Here is a 14,645-nt window from a genome sequence, read left to right as displayed (position 1 = left end):
GACAATACTATTTTATGGCAGAGATATATAATGCATTCAGTCTTATGAAGCCTATCTTTGCAGTTATGATCCCTAAATACACATTAAATATAGGAGTCAGCAATAAATGAACCATAGACTTTATAGCTTTGTCTTGCGTGTTTGCGCCTGTCCAATCTGGGGATTATTGATCATAAAGGTGTTTTATTTGGATTGCCCTGCTAAATATAAATATATATATTTTTCTAGTGATAATTTGCACAATGGGTGGCTCTGTACTTCTGGTAAGAGAGACAGAGTTACATTTCTATACTGCTTAGCAGACTCCAAGACAATCAAAAATAATATAGAAGAATCCATCACCACAAACTACTCCACACATCTGAAAACAAGTACTTATCCATTGGTTGCAATGGTATCTGCTAGATATGTTGCAATGTTTAATTTAAACAACAACAAAGTACACAAAAAAACATATATACATTCACGAACCTACCAATCTTACTCTATGTATATAACAAAACAGCAATTAATGTGTATGCAGGGAAACGGATGCTTAACCACAACTAGTGATTTAAGTCAACAAAAACATACCTTCCTTGCAGTTGTCATAATTACCTAGAATGTTAAAGCGGTACGATTAGCAGATTCACAAGGATGTGAAAACTAACAACAACAACAACATGACTGTGCTAAATGAGCTCTTACAAGTTACTAATACAAGGTATGGTTATGACACCTATGTGGCAAATTTTGCCAAAAGACACAGTGTAACATAGGCTGGAATTCAAACATGTTCTCTGGAACAGCTGCTTTATTGGTACAAAATAAAAATGTTCATTCATGATTCTCTTTATTTTCCATTACTAAAATCCTACTGCCCCGGATAACCTCATCTCACCTCATGCAAGCTGACTCATATTACATATTCTTCATTGTAGAATCCCAACCACAACTATGCAAATTATTTTACTTTCGCTCAGTGCTAGTTCATTGTAGTTAACCACTGAATGTATGTTTCTAATTAGTCATCAGATTATCTTTTGTTGTGGAATAACTAAATAATATGTTCCTAGTTATTCCAATAAGTTAAACAATAAACATTATATATAATGTGTGTATGAGATTCTATAAATTATATATATATATATATATATATATATATATATATATATATATATATATATATATTTGGAAGTGAAATAATTAGGGAAGGAAGTACTGACATCTTTGCGGATAGTCTGTGCAAAAATGACAGTGTAAATTGGTTAATAGACGCACAGGGGCAACGTTAGTGATGTCAGAGCAACTCACTTGCCTGCAGAATTTAGCTTTTTGACCTAAATGATATCCCATCAGAACAATGTCTTCAGCTGTTTTTAGTGGAGCGGGTTGAGGTAAAACTATACTATATGTTAGGTCGGGTGATCACTTTACAATGTATTTTACTTTCATGGTTCAGATCTGAAAATTCCAATGTTGGGGTTTAGTGATCTTTTAAATTACCTTGCATACCTTTCCAAGAGTGTGCTAATCGCCTTAAGAAAACAGCTTTCAGTTGACTAAACAGAAGTTCCAATGCTTCCAGATTCCTACAATAAATATCTGCTATTCAATCAGTGCTACCAATGGAAGTGTTATGCTAGAAAATCTGCAAGAAAAAGATACAAAATATCTGATGATATACTCTGTTCTTTTCAATCACTGGATTTACTGCTACATGACCCCATCTAAATTCAAAATAGCCTTGTCCATCTATGTCAGAGAAATAATAAGTACCTTAAATCTGATTTGCTGCTTAACACAGTTTTGCAAATGTCTCTCTCATTATACCTCTGAAACTGTCAGATACTTCAATTTTGAGAGACATGGTTATGGGGTGAGGGGGGGGGGGTAATGTTTTAAATGTTACATTGACAGTTCTTGCTGAACAACGCTATAGAAACTGCCTGCAATAAGATTTCATGGCCTCCACTGTTAAGTGGTTTAAATGCTTGCACCCTTGCTGAACGCATGTCACTGAGACATGTTTCTCCCTCTGCTAATCTGTGTGATAATCTTCCATTTTATTACACAAATCTAATTTAATGCTATACATCTGGGCATTGTTGTACTCACTTATGTCTGTCAAACCAACATGTTGGAGATGTACAATTCAAAGCTCGTGTAAAACTAAGCTTAAAGCTTCCAAAAACAGATCTTGATTTGTGATTAGATATAGCCCAGAGAAATGGTTTGACATGCTATAGTGAAATATTAAAGATATTGGTGCACGAACAGCTTAGAAACACAAATAACTGTTTCTTAGAAAGGAATTAACCAAATAAATTAAAAGGAGCCCTACCGGGTAAACAGTGACGTTTAGCACAGTTGCTCCTTCACCTTAGTGGAGCCCTGGTTACTGAACACTGAAATCTTTCCTCCGGGGTTGCTGCAGTACATCACTGTCATGCACACCCTAAAACCAAGCAGTAAGCTTGAGGCTTCTTATCGGTCTCTGGGCTCACACCTCGGTCTAGAAGACGTATTTGGCTGGTTAACACTTTTTACCAGGTGAATAAGCTGCCAACCTTTTTACAAAAAACGGAGGCGCTCCAGGACAAACATCTTCCATATGCAGGTCCTGAGGCTTTGCTTACAGAAAAGAGTGACTCATTTAAATTTTAAAGTTTAACTTGGGAGTGCTCATTTAAGGGGAAACATGTATATATTTGTTTGTTCAGTGCAGGGCCACCTTAACTACATTATGGGCCCCCGGGCAATGCAGTGCACCGGGCCCCCTAAATATAAATATACACATATATCTAGATATATAAACACATACTATATATATATATATATATATATATATATATATATATATATATATATATATATATATATATATATATATATATATATATATATATATATATATATATATATATACACACACAAGTTAACCCGTGCATGATACTCATGCATTCTAGTCAAATCAACCAAATCAAGATACTTAAAGGTCTTAAAAAGGTTCTTGTCATGCATTTGGGCCTAGCCCAGGCCTCCTCAGGGGAAGAGCGTTACTTCCCGACGCAAGCGCCCTTTTTAATGTGTGTTCATGAGGTAAAATTACCTCACGAAAATGAGTTTGAGCCCTACCAAATTTCAGCCCTTTTTGAAAATTTTTTCCCACACACACTAAGAATTTAGTAGGTCAGTGCATAACTCTGCCCAGCAGGTGGCGCTGCAACTTGGGTTTTATTTTTCCACACACAGACGCCACTAAGCATTTATATATTAGATATATAAATATATATAAAATCACTTTTTTTTACATATAAATATAGAGGCCCCTCAACTTACCTTAAGTCCGATCCCCTTCTCTTCTTTTTTCAACGCCGCCAAGTCTCTTCTGCGCTCCTCTGTGCTGTGCTTGCAGTGAATGTTGGGCGTCACGCCCCACACTCACTGCAAACACAGCACGGAAGAGGGGACCAGGGAGGGAGCCGGAATGCCAGCTGACGTGACCGCAAGGTAAGTATTTTCTTTTTTTTTTTTGCAGGATTTTTTTTTCCAGCGCTGCCTCAGACGGGCCCCCTTGCCCACAGGGCCCCCGGGCACCTGCCCATTGTGCCCAATGGAAGAGATGGCCCTGGTTCAGTGTATTGTTTTTGTTAAGCTCATTTCAGGTAATTATTTTTCGCCAAGTTGAAAATCACTGGAAAATGCTCTCTTATAGCGTTAATGAGCACTTTTTATTCTTTGTTTCCAATTGTCCCGATGTCCAAGGAAGGGTGTGGGGGATATCAGGCATGTTCAATAAAGATTCTCCTGGGAGAATAACCAGAGATCTGACATCAGTTGTCTGTATAATAAAATCTTATTTGTTTGTAATGAGTACTACAAAAACTGCATCAGACACAGCCTTCTACCAAGGTGCTTAATCAACGTTTCTTGCCATTCTAGGTCCAAGGACTATATGCTCTGGTGACAATTAAGTAGGATCGCTGCCTTGCCAGACAAGGAGTGAACAAAGCATGGTTCCACTGGACTGTGAATTCTAACGCAATGGAAATGCAATATGCAGTATTTTAGAGAGAACTTAATGCATACTAACATTTGAAAAGCAAGAACAGTTGTCACAAGTATCAATGAACTTTAAGATATCTACATTTCAGTAGTATTAAAGCCCTTTGGCTGCAGGCATCACTCCAGAGGCCAGTGCTCCAATGTAAATGTGCCCTAATACTGACAAGTTTGCCAAATACTTTATTTTATTTGTTTTGTGTCTAAATGAGCAGTCCAATGCCAACAGTCAGCTCACATGTCATCAACTAATTTAGCACACACTCTTATTTATAAACTAGCAACAATCTGTTATCTTTCTCTGCGATTCCTAAATAATGTCATCACAGCCTATGCTTTACAATCAGTTTCAGAATTGAATTACCTGGGTATTAATAGAACACATCCCCTTTGCTTTTTCTGATAGTATACACATAACCCCAATTAAACCCAGTAAAGTCTACAGGTCAAAACTGAAACCAATTCTCCACATACCTAAGTGAGCAGAACCAACATATTGAAAATTTCTGTATTGGTCATATTGTTTTGTTCAATATTCTATGAATATAATCAGAAATTTATTTTTCTGGAACCTTTGCAGGCAATGTACCCCAATGGTGCAATAATGAAGGAGACACGTTTACACAAAGAAGCCAGGACTGTCACTGCCCCCTCTACACATGGAACCAACTAATAAGTGTTGCATCACTTTAAATAACCAGGAAAGTTCTATACAATCTGTATTATGTAAAAACAAGGTCAAAAGCATCACAATTATCCAACTTGATGGGGCCCAAAGCAGTTTAAATTTGGTCATCAGGAAAATTTGGTTGATCCTGAAAGATATTAAAGTTTATTTTTTTTAATTTGTTAAAATGTGCAATAGACTGCATTCTACTGCTTTCTAGAAGACTCACTGTACCCATGTTACAAAGCTGAAAATCATTTTAAACTGACTAATGAGAAATGTGTGCTATTATATTCAAATCCAATGACATTCACAAGAGTATGCAGTAAAGGGGACTGATTGTTGACAGGGCAATCTCTATGGCCAGCCCATGAAGGTAGGTTAAACCCCACACTCTATGCATTCATGTTTCTTGTCCATGCCAATACTTAAGGGACAGTCTAAAGAATTAACAGCTAGAATATTCCCTATATATTACAATAAACCTTAAAAAGCAAACAAAACAAAAACACAACACATGTGCTGTCCAGTTAGCTACCAGTCAGCAAGTCACAAGTCTGTAGAACCAGATGAAGTATTATAATTTTAGGAATGTATGAATATCTTAAAATGTGATGTTTGAAAATAAGGAGTTTACTTTATACAATTTGTCCCCTTTCTTTTGCTCAATTCAACAAGCCACAACTGCAAATCTAAAACTTACTTGGACAGGGAAACACCTCCAGCTTTGCCAATCATCTCTTCATGGTGCAGTACAGCATCATTCCATGGAATCAGGAGGAATTTCAACAAGGTCTTCATCCAGCGTTCTGGATGTAAAACCAGCTGTTCGTAATGTACCAACATACACCGATCAAAGCCCACTTCCATGCACTGGTTATACATGGTTTCTATAGCACGGTTCCACTTGGTTAAGCAATCTCTGTAGCTGTTCAGATCAAAGCCAGCAATTGTAACTTTTCTAGAAATCATCGAGTGCACTGAAGCACGTCCATCTCGAATCATCAGAACAAATTTGGCATTAGGAAATATTTTGGCTAAATAGGACAAGGATTTTAAAGCAAATGGATCTTTGTTACACAGGTAAGGTGCAGGTTCTCCATGCTTAACTATTATTTCCAGTAAAAATGCCTGCATGGCTGAGTCAAGAACTTCATCCGTTACACCAGCTTCGTCTAAACGAATTTTTTCCTTGCTCGAACGTGCCCACATTTGTTTGACAGCCAATATCCGAGGAATAACCCTGGTTTCTTCTCCACATCGAATTTCAGGATGGGCATCAAGCATAGCACGCATGAGAGTAGTTCCACTACGAGGCACTCCTCCAATAAATATTAACGGCATGTCCTTGTTATATGAATAACTAGCATTCGTTCTCTGCTCAGTTCTTAATGTTGCTTTGGGAATTTCCATTTTGACAGGCTGGCTGCGTTCTTCTATTCGGTGGTGACACTCCATTGCGTGTTGTCCCAAGTAGAATACAGTCACTGAGCTTATTACAAGACATGCCAGTAGCAAGTTTTGCTTTAATTTCCCAATCATTTTGACAACAAAGTCTCGCTGAATGAGACAGATGGGAACTTTGCTGTTTTCTTTACACAGTCATGCCAAAAATATTCTACTCCATAGAGCCGGCAGCTGTCTCATCTGCAGAATAAAGAGAAGAAAAAAAAAGTCAACTCGAGTTAATTGACAAACATATGAACATACCTCTAGTTCTTAAACCAGCAGTCTTCTACAGCATGCATTATATATAGATATAGATAGATAGATAGATAGATAGATAGATAGATAGATAGATAGATAGACACACACACATATTTAAATAAAAGACTACTATGTGCAATACAAAGACGTACGTGATTAACTAAAGCTATACTAAAATAAAATGCACATTGATTCTATAATTAAGAGGAAAATGAAAAATTTAAACGATTTGGTCAGGATTAAGAGAAACAATAAAATATAGAATGTATATAAAATATAAATGAAAGCAGCAAAGAAACATGGCATTAGACAGAAAAAAAGATGTTCAGTAAATATAGATGTCTCTCATGTAAACTATGTAATTAATAAATATTAGAATGCATAAATATCCACCAAGAAAAGGGAATAGGAAAGCATAATCCGCCATACTGACCTAATTAGTACACCCTAAACGGTATACTCCATAATGTACAAGCACAGAAAAGTAATGTTTTAAGGTTAGCCAATATGCCAACAAAAAAGGAATACAGTTCTTTAGAAACTAAATTTCATGAACATAAAAAGATCTTTGATAAAAAAAAGATGTACAAAAAAAACAAGGTAAAAAAAAATTCATTATCTTACCAATATATTTTGTTACCATACACAGAATTTGCAAAGTATTTTTTGTTTACAAAAGGAAGTTTCTTTCCTGTTCTGTAGCTAGTGCATCCAAGGCTGACCAAAGATCTTGCTAGATTATGACTGAGGACTTAACAGTAACTGACAGGCAGAGTGAACAGTGAGTCAGCGCGCTCTGTGCATTGGCTCAACAACTACATATGTATTAATGTCACAAAGCAAAGACAGCAAATATTGCTGCAGAACACAATTCTATTATCATGTAGTGACGCACATTCTCAGTATTTATAGATTCTTCCTCTGCCTGGAGAAGGTCAGCTTGAAATGACAGAAACAAATGATTGCTTAAAAGTAAGCTTTGTAATTGACAAATGAGAAATGCATGTTTTATTTCTAGATAATGACTGAAAATTTGAGGGACTGACATTTCATTATTTATATTTGTAATATTGCAGGAAATATTTTCAAATACTCCATACACTGTGACTGTCATTTTGACAAAGTAACAAAAATACTAATATGCACAATTATGTGTCAATTTAGTGAGCCCAGTGGTGTGCAATGAACATACCACCACACTAAACAGGTCAATACAGCACTCTGCACTTCAATGCAGCAATACATGGCACGGAGCTGTATTAAAAATTAATTAAGGGGATTTGAAAATCCAAGTTCCAAACTCAAACTTAGAGGGCATATTCATAGCCAGATCATCTATTAGGCAACCTAGACTTCCACCTAGGGCTCAGGTTACCATAACCCATTTTTTGGGCATACTAAATTAAGAATGGAAATCGCGATTATACTCGACTGCGCACATAAAGTGCCAATACGGTACTGCAACATTGCGGATTCCCCCTCTCAACTCTGTGGGGTGCGAAGGGAAATCCACAATGTTGCGGTAACGGGAAATGTGCAGCCGCGCGCAACCATTATCTGCTTTATTAATTGAATATGCCCCTTTATGTTTTATTTTTCTGACAAATGGAAGTCAACGTGTGGTCTTAATCTGGCTCTGAAACAACAGCTAAAAATGGAGTGCTTCCATCTATATATCTTTGCTATATGGTGTTTATTGCACTAGAATCTCCCCATACTTATTATATTCAATCTTCATTTCTAGACTGTAAGCTCTCACACGCATGTCTGCACCTCCTTCATAAACCTTTTATGTACTGTTTTTATGCGCAACTTGTACGATTTGCTATTCTGACTGCCCAGCACTGCAAAGTTTTGTGGCATCTTACAAATAAACGACTATGATGATGATGATGATGAGGATATCCTGCTCATCTGTATATACCCTGTTTTTTTAGCCAATCACATCATCTGCATGTTCACAGCAGCAGGAGATGAATGTGCTGATCTTGTAGGAAGCAGTGGCCTGTCCACTTGCATTATGATAGTGCCGACAGGGCTGCATGTGAGAAAAAGGTGATGGGGCAGTGTGGAGACCCAGGGAAAGCAGTCAGTGTGATACAGGTGGAAGTACATTGTAATACAGAGTGAACATACAGCTAAATGAAATAAGACTGTTAAGCATCAAAGGAGCACAGTTAATAGACGGACAGAGGGAAATGAATGGAGCGGACCATGATAATGCAGAGGCCGAAGGATGGAACAGTGATGGTGACGTAGACAGGAGATATGGTCCAATCAGTGGGCCTTAGCAACAATGGCAGAACAAACTGGGCACCATCTAGAGGTGATAATGAAATGATTATCTCACAAACAGCAGATGGCCCAGATATTGGGTACAAGTTACTCTCATAATTAGGGCGTTTAAAATATAATATTTAACTTGGGTGGACAATTGAGGTAAAACCTTAAACCAACTAATTTTGAGTCTTAATTCCATAAACGTGGAGTAAATTTTACACAACTTTAGAGTTTTACTTTATTTTACTACCCCCCATGCAGTTACTTAATTGAATAATGCCAAAAGCTAGGTTTGGTGATCAGTGCAACTCCCAGACCCACCAGTCAACTGTGCGTGTGTGGGGGGAATGGGGTAGCTGTGTCGCGGTAGTATGGGGCCACCCAGCTTTGTGTGCTGAAAACTACAGTTCCCAGCATCCCCAATGTACCTGGACAAAGGAAGTGATTTTAAAACCTGCCAAGAGAGGCAACTTTGGCAACAGAATTGGAGAAGAAGCATTGCAGTGTGGCAGAGGAGTTAGGCATGGCCATTGTTGACTGCCAAACATTGCAAGTGCTTCCAGAAAGCCTTAAAAAGAGGAACAAACACTTGGTAAGAGTGAGTACTGTGTTCACAAGTGCTATAAAGAGAAGTGCAGGTAATCCTGTAAATTGCACTTAGAGAATTCTGGAGATGAGAAATGCCACCCATTCCTTAGATAGAGCCTTAATTGTTACAAAGTAAAGATGCACATTTAACAGAAAGCTGATAGCCTTACGGACAAGGCTGTGTAGTCTAAAGAGCTGACAATCAGAAAGAGATGCAAGACTACTAGACAATTAGAGGAAATTAACAATCAAAGAGGGGTCTGTTACTGCCAGAGGAGCTGAGGGGGTCCAGAGCCAGCCCAGAGGAGTAAGGAGGTCCGGGTCCAAATTATGTCTATCACATTCAGATATTGTTATATTGTATTGTCCCCCCCACCAAGTATGACTACTGCACAATATTGTTCAGCTAATTCTTCCAATTCATTGCACAATTTTCACTTTTACATTTTTTATTATTAATTACTACTATTTTATCAACATCATCTTTTATTTATGAGGTGCCACAAAGGGTCCAGACAAGGCCATGGTCAGGAACCGAACTCATGATCCCAATAATGTGAGGCAGAAGTGCTAATCACTAAGCCACCGTACTGCCCATTAGTATAAATAAGATGCACATAGGAACTAGTAATGTGCAAATCACAGTATCATAGTACAGAATGAATATCACCATGAAATAAAAAGGATTCAGGTTGCTGTAATTAGAATGCTGGTCACAAAAGATATTTTATAATGACATACCCTTAAATTAAGGGTGTGTGTCTAGACTTGAATGTTTGATGCAGAGGTTACCGTTTATAAAAATAACCCTAAATTTGGCATAATCACCAGTCATTTCCGATGAAAGATTTGCAAAGAAAATGACAAATATAATAGGTGCTTTGTATAAAATGAAGAGTCAGCTTTAAAACCTGCATCTGGCAATTACTCCTTTCCATTTGGAAACTTGGAAAGAAGATATAGGAGTGAATAACTATTTAGTGCAACATATGACAAGTAATCCTTCGAAGGGGACCCTTATTTGCTACATTTATTATCAAGTGCTGGTTCTCAAATTGCTTACAAAGTTAAATAAAACTCTTTGTGCCCTATCCTTCAGTGAGGTCACTAATCCCTAGTGAATTTATAGGCTGCATTCTGGAATGGTTCAGGCCACACAAAGGCTAATTCCACTAAGGTGCACTTTAAAAGCTGAGAACTTTCTTAAAGAAGTGAAAACAAAACATTCAGCAGAGCAGTTTAGTAGTTTTTCTGAAAATTTTTAAATCAGGACCTCTAAAAAGACTATTGACATCTTAGAATCTCCATGTGACTATAGAAAACACCAATATAGTGGCCGTCAAAATAAGCTACAGCTGTTCTTAAAACAAAGTTCCTCAAACATTTTGGATCATGTTTTCCGGAATATATGGGCAGGGCCGCCATCAGGGGGGTACGGCCAGTACTGCTGTGAGGCGCCCGGACAGACTAGGGGGTTCGGACAGACCTCTCCGTCTGTCCAGACTCCCTGGACTGTCCAGGCCCCGCAGTCACCGACCGTGCCTCCCCTTTTTGTTTTACTTACCTTCTCCGCGATGCTGCAGCTCTGCCTCCCAGACGGTGATAAGCTGGGAGCGCGGGGCGTGGTGACGTCATCGCCGCGCGCCGCACTCCCAGTATATCAGTGACCGGGAGGCAGAGCTGCAGCATTGTGGAGGAGAAGGTAAGTAAATAAGCTATTATTTTTTTTGAGAGTGGGGGAGAGGGAGAGCCTGGGGGACCATAACTGTGGAGGGAGGGGGGAGAGGGAGAGCCTGGGGGAACTGATCTGTGGAGAGAGAGGGGGGAAAGAGGGGGACCTTAATTGTGGAAGGGGGGTTGACGGGGACCTTAATTGTGATTGGGGGGCAGAGGGGGACCTTAACTGTGATTGGGGGGCAGAGGGGGGCCTTAACTGTGATTGGGGGGCATTAACCGTGGGGGGGGGGGGAGAAGGGGACATTTACTGTGATTGCGGGGAGGTGAGAGGGGGACATTTACTTTGGGGGAGGGGAACATTTTCTGTGATGAGGGAGTGAGGGGAATGTACTATGATGAGGGATAGGGGGCGCATGTATGGCGAAGATGGAGGGGTGCATATTAATGGGGAGGGGGGCATATGTATGGGGAGGGGGGCCCCGCTAGATTAATTAGTACTGGACCAAGGGGGGGGGCCCTACCAGATTAATTAGTACTGGGCCCCACAGTTTCTGATGGCAGCCCTGTATATGGGTGCTATACCTTGAGCTCATACACGCTGCAATTTGTGGGCAATAAAGTCTAAAACAGCCAATTCAATTGCAGCATTACGTAAGTTACTGCAAGCACTGTGCTTAACACATTGCACACTGTAGCCCTTCTTCTGATCTCCTCTAGACTATCCTTTTAAAGATGTGGACTAAAATTTTGGACACAATGATCTAAGTCCTAGTTACCCATACGCCAAGAGGTATTTCAGACAAATTTATGGGGTAATAAACCTAGGGTATCCAGTGCTTATTTGATATTAGTTTTATTCTGGTTTAATGTTGAAATGGGAACTTGCTTTAGTGCCCTGGAGAGTGCGGGAAATCCCCATATGCTATGAGTACATCTTGATTTGTGCTTTTTCATTTTTAAAAAAAAGGAAAGTCCTCAGTCATTTTTTTTTAAAGAATCTAATATTACATTTAAATAAAAAAACTTGTACAAAAGTAGATGTGTTTTTTTAAAACCTTTAACTACTTAAAGGATTGGCTTGTTATTACATTTTGTTAACACACATTAAGGGGTATTTGGCATACATTTGTCATGACATATTAAAAAAGAAATGCATAACAAGAGCTCTGCACGGAGATAGAGAGGACTTGTCTCTTTCTGCTTGTGATAGCTCAGTCTATGCAGCCAAGTATTCTATTAGCCTTACAAGATGCTTGGCTGTACTGTTTACTTGCCTTACAGTTGTCTGAAATAAACACAGTTTCTCTTTGTGACTGGTTCACTTATTAGTAACTTATGGTATAAATTTATTTAAATGAAATAGCACAGGGCGCTTATTTATATAATTGCAAATGCACTTATATTGTGTATATTTTGGAAAGGGAAATCTTTATTTCTACGTCCAGGGAAGAAACTTGTTTGTTTTAACCTTGCTAGAGGAAATGCATCATTTCTGATGTATATATCAGATACAATAATCCTTTGTTTATGAAGTCTTTTCTGTATCTTGGTGTAAGGAAATGCCTTGTTTGGGGTTTTGCAACTTTTCTTGGGAAATTCTTTTTTTTTGAGGAAATGTGTATTCTGTAACTGTTGGAAGAAGGCACACATGCTAGTCTCATGTTAATTAGACCCTTTGATGTGTGTGTCCAAAACCCCTTAAGGGAAAGAAAGGGGTAATTAGACTTGCTGTCAGATGTCCACTGTGTCCAAAATAAGAAGCAGGAAATCACAGCAAGGTTTTAGGATATCACAGATAAGCATAAATATTGCTAACTTTGCTTTGTATGTAAATCCATGTTTGGGTAAACAAATTACATCCTGATTCTAAAAATAGCCTGTGAGGCGGTGTTTAAAACTGTATAAAAAGAGAGCCCTTGTACACTGAAATGTATTATTCTGATGTTCCATCTGACCTGACCACTGATACCTTTAATCAGTGGAACTGTCCTTGTCAGGACACTTGGGCGAAATAAACATCACTCTCTGCTTCAAGGTTCTGCTTGACAACTTCTTTAATATTGCTGTAATCCTGTGACCTACAGATTAGACCCTAAATCTAATCCGTCCTCCAGCTGTTTTGAAGTTTAGACCCAGTTTCTAGTACCACATCTCTGTCCGCTACCCCACAGCTCTGGCCAGTGGGCATCCATCTACAGCACCCTGATCCATAGTAAGCAGTCAGGGGTACAAGCCCAAGTGTACCAGCACGGGAGTATACTAGCAGCGACAGTTACCCAGAAGGAACGTGGCTCTGAGCGCCATAAAGGAGTCCAGTGGTAGCAGCAGGCTCCTTCTACTGCAACAGGAGGGGAATATTCGAAATAACAAAAGGGGACGGTGGCGAAGTAAGCCCAGCCGGTTCCCAGCAACAACAGATAGGATGGCATAGGTGGTCCATCCTGTCAAACCCTCTTTAGTCATTATCTTAACCACAACAGTACCCTGATGGAGTATTATATCTCCCCAAGGACATTACTTTTCACTTAGAAACATGAACTTGCACATTCCACGGTTTTGTCCATTTCCCTAGTACAACAAAATCTTTTTATCTACCCTTCCATTGAAACAGAAGCCTACTATAGGTATATTGGTGAATGTGTAATAAAATGATATTATGTAATATGTGTGCTTCGACATTAGGATCAACTGGCTATACCAGTTATGTCATTGTAACTGTACCATTGAGAAAAGCCATACAATGGCAATGCTATCAAGTAAAAGTCCCCTATAGGGCCCAGAAAAAAAGTAATCATCAATGGGGCAAATTTCTGGGTTTGCGCCAATTGTATAAAAGTAACTATGTAATAATTATTTAAAATATTTTTATTATTCCTATGGTTGGCTGTTTTCCCTTGCCCATAGAGAGAATCCAAGGAAAACAAACCGTGCAATGGGTTTGTGTATGATTGCCATCAGTATACAATGCACAAAAATAAAAATATATTTATTCTAATATGCTATGAAAACAAACTGTGTCCATTATCTGTTTACAAATTACTGTTTTGTTTTTCATCAGCAAAGTCAAGCATTTCCATTGTAATATTTTTATTGTTTTACATTTTAGATAAACAACCACATATTGATCTTTAGCTGGAAAAAAAAATTGAATGGCTGCATCTCTACCAACCTGCTCTATTAATTCTGCAACAATGTGCTAATATCTGATTGCTTAACAGCCAAACTCATTTGGCTGGCAGAGTTAGGGAAAAACAACCACACAGGAAACCCATCTTGTTCAATATCCCACAAATGTTGTCTGACAGATATTTACATTTGTTAGGAGTGTTCAATGCATCTGAACTCTGAAAAAAGAAAACAATCTCCAACAGCATATAAAATGTCATGACTATGCAACAATAACACGTTACAGTAGTCTTTATTTCAGCACACAGTTTACTAGTCCCAGAAATTAGATACAATAGTATCTCACTTTTTTTTCTATTAAAGAGAGTGGGGATCGGCTGGGATACCACCAATCTCAATGCCATCACATACAGCCCTGGAGATTAACAGCCCTATCTATGCCCAACACAGAAAGTGTACAGATGTTTACTTCCCACATGAAACTTTCCACAGTAACTGAAATAATGGAAGTGACAGAATGATAGTGTTGCACCTTCAACTGCAAAGAATGATAACT

At 38.5% G+C, this 14,645-nt stretch overlaps 1 protein-coding gene across 2 annotated transcripts in view; it reads right to left on the bottom strand.

The window, feature by feature from the left end:
• TPST1 (tyrosylprotein sulfotransferase 1) overlaps window positions 1–14,645 on the bottom strand; it is a 76,576-nt gene that overhangs the window by 41,978 nt on the left and 19,953 nt on the right. For both annotated transcript variants that reach the window (XM_075195034.1, XM_075195035.1), the window contains exon 2: window positions 5,415–6,358. In XM_075195034.1, the coding sequence (XP_075051135.1) occupies window positions 5,415–6,253 (839 nt within the window). In that variant the 5' untranslated portion in view covers window positions 6,254–6,358. The remainder of the gene's footprint in view (window positions 1–5,414; window positions 6,359–14,645) is intronic.

The sequence above is a fragment of the Mixophyes fleayi genome, chromosome 2 (genome assembly GCF_038048845.1).
Source record: "Mixophyes fleayi isolate aMixFle1 chromosome 2, aMixFle1.hap1, whole genome shotgun sequence".
NCBI lineage: Eukaryota > Metazoa > Chordata > Amphibia > Anura > Limnodynastidae > Mixophyes > Mixophyes fleayi.
The sequence above is the reverse complement of the archived record's forward strand: the minus strand, read 5'-3'. Positions and strand labels throughout refer to the sequence as shown.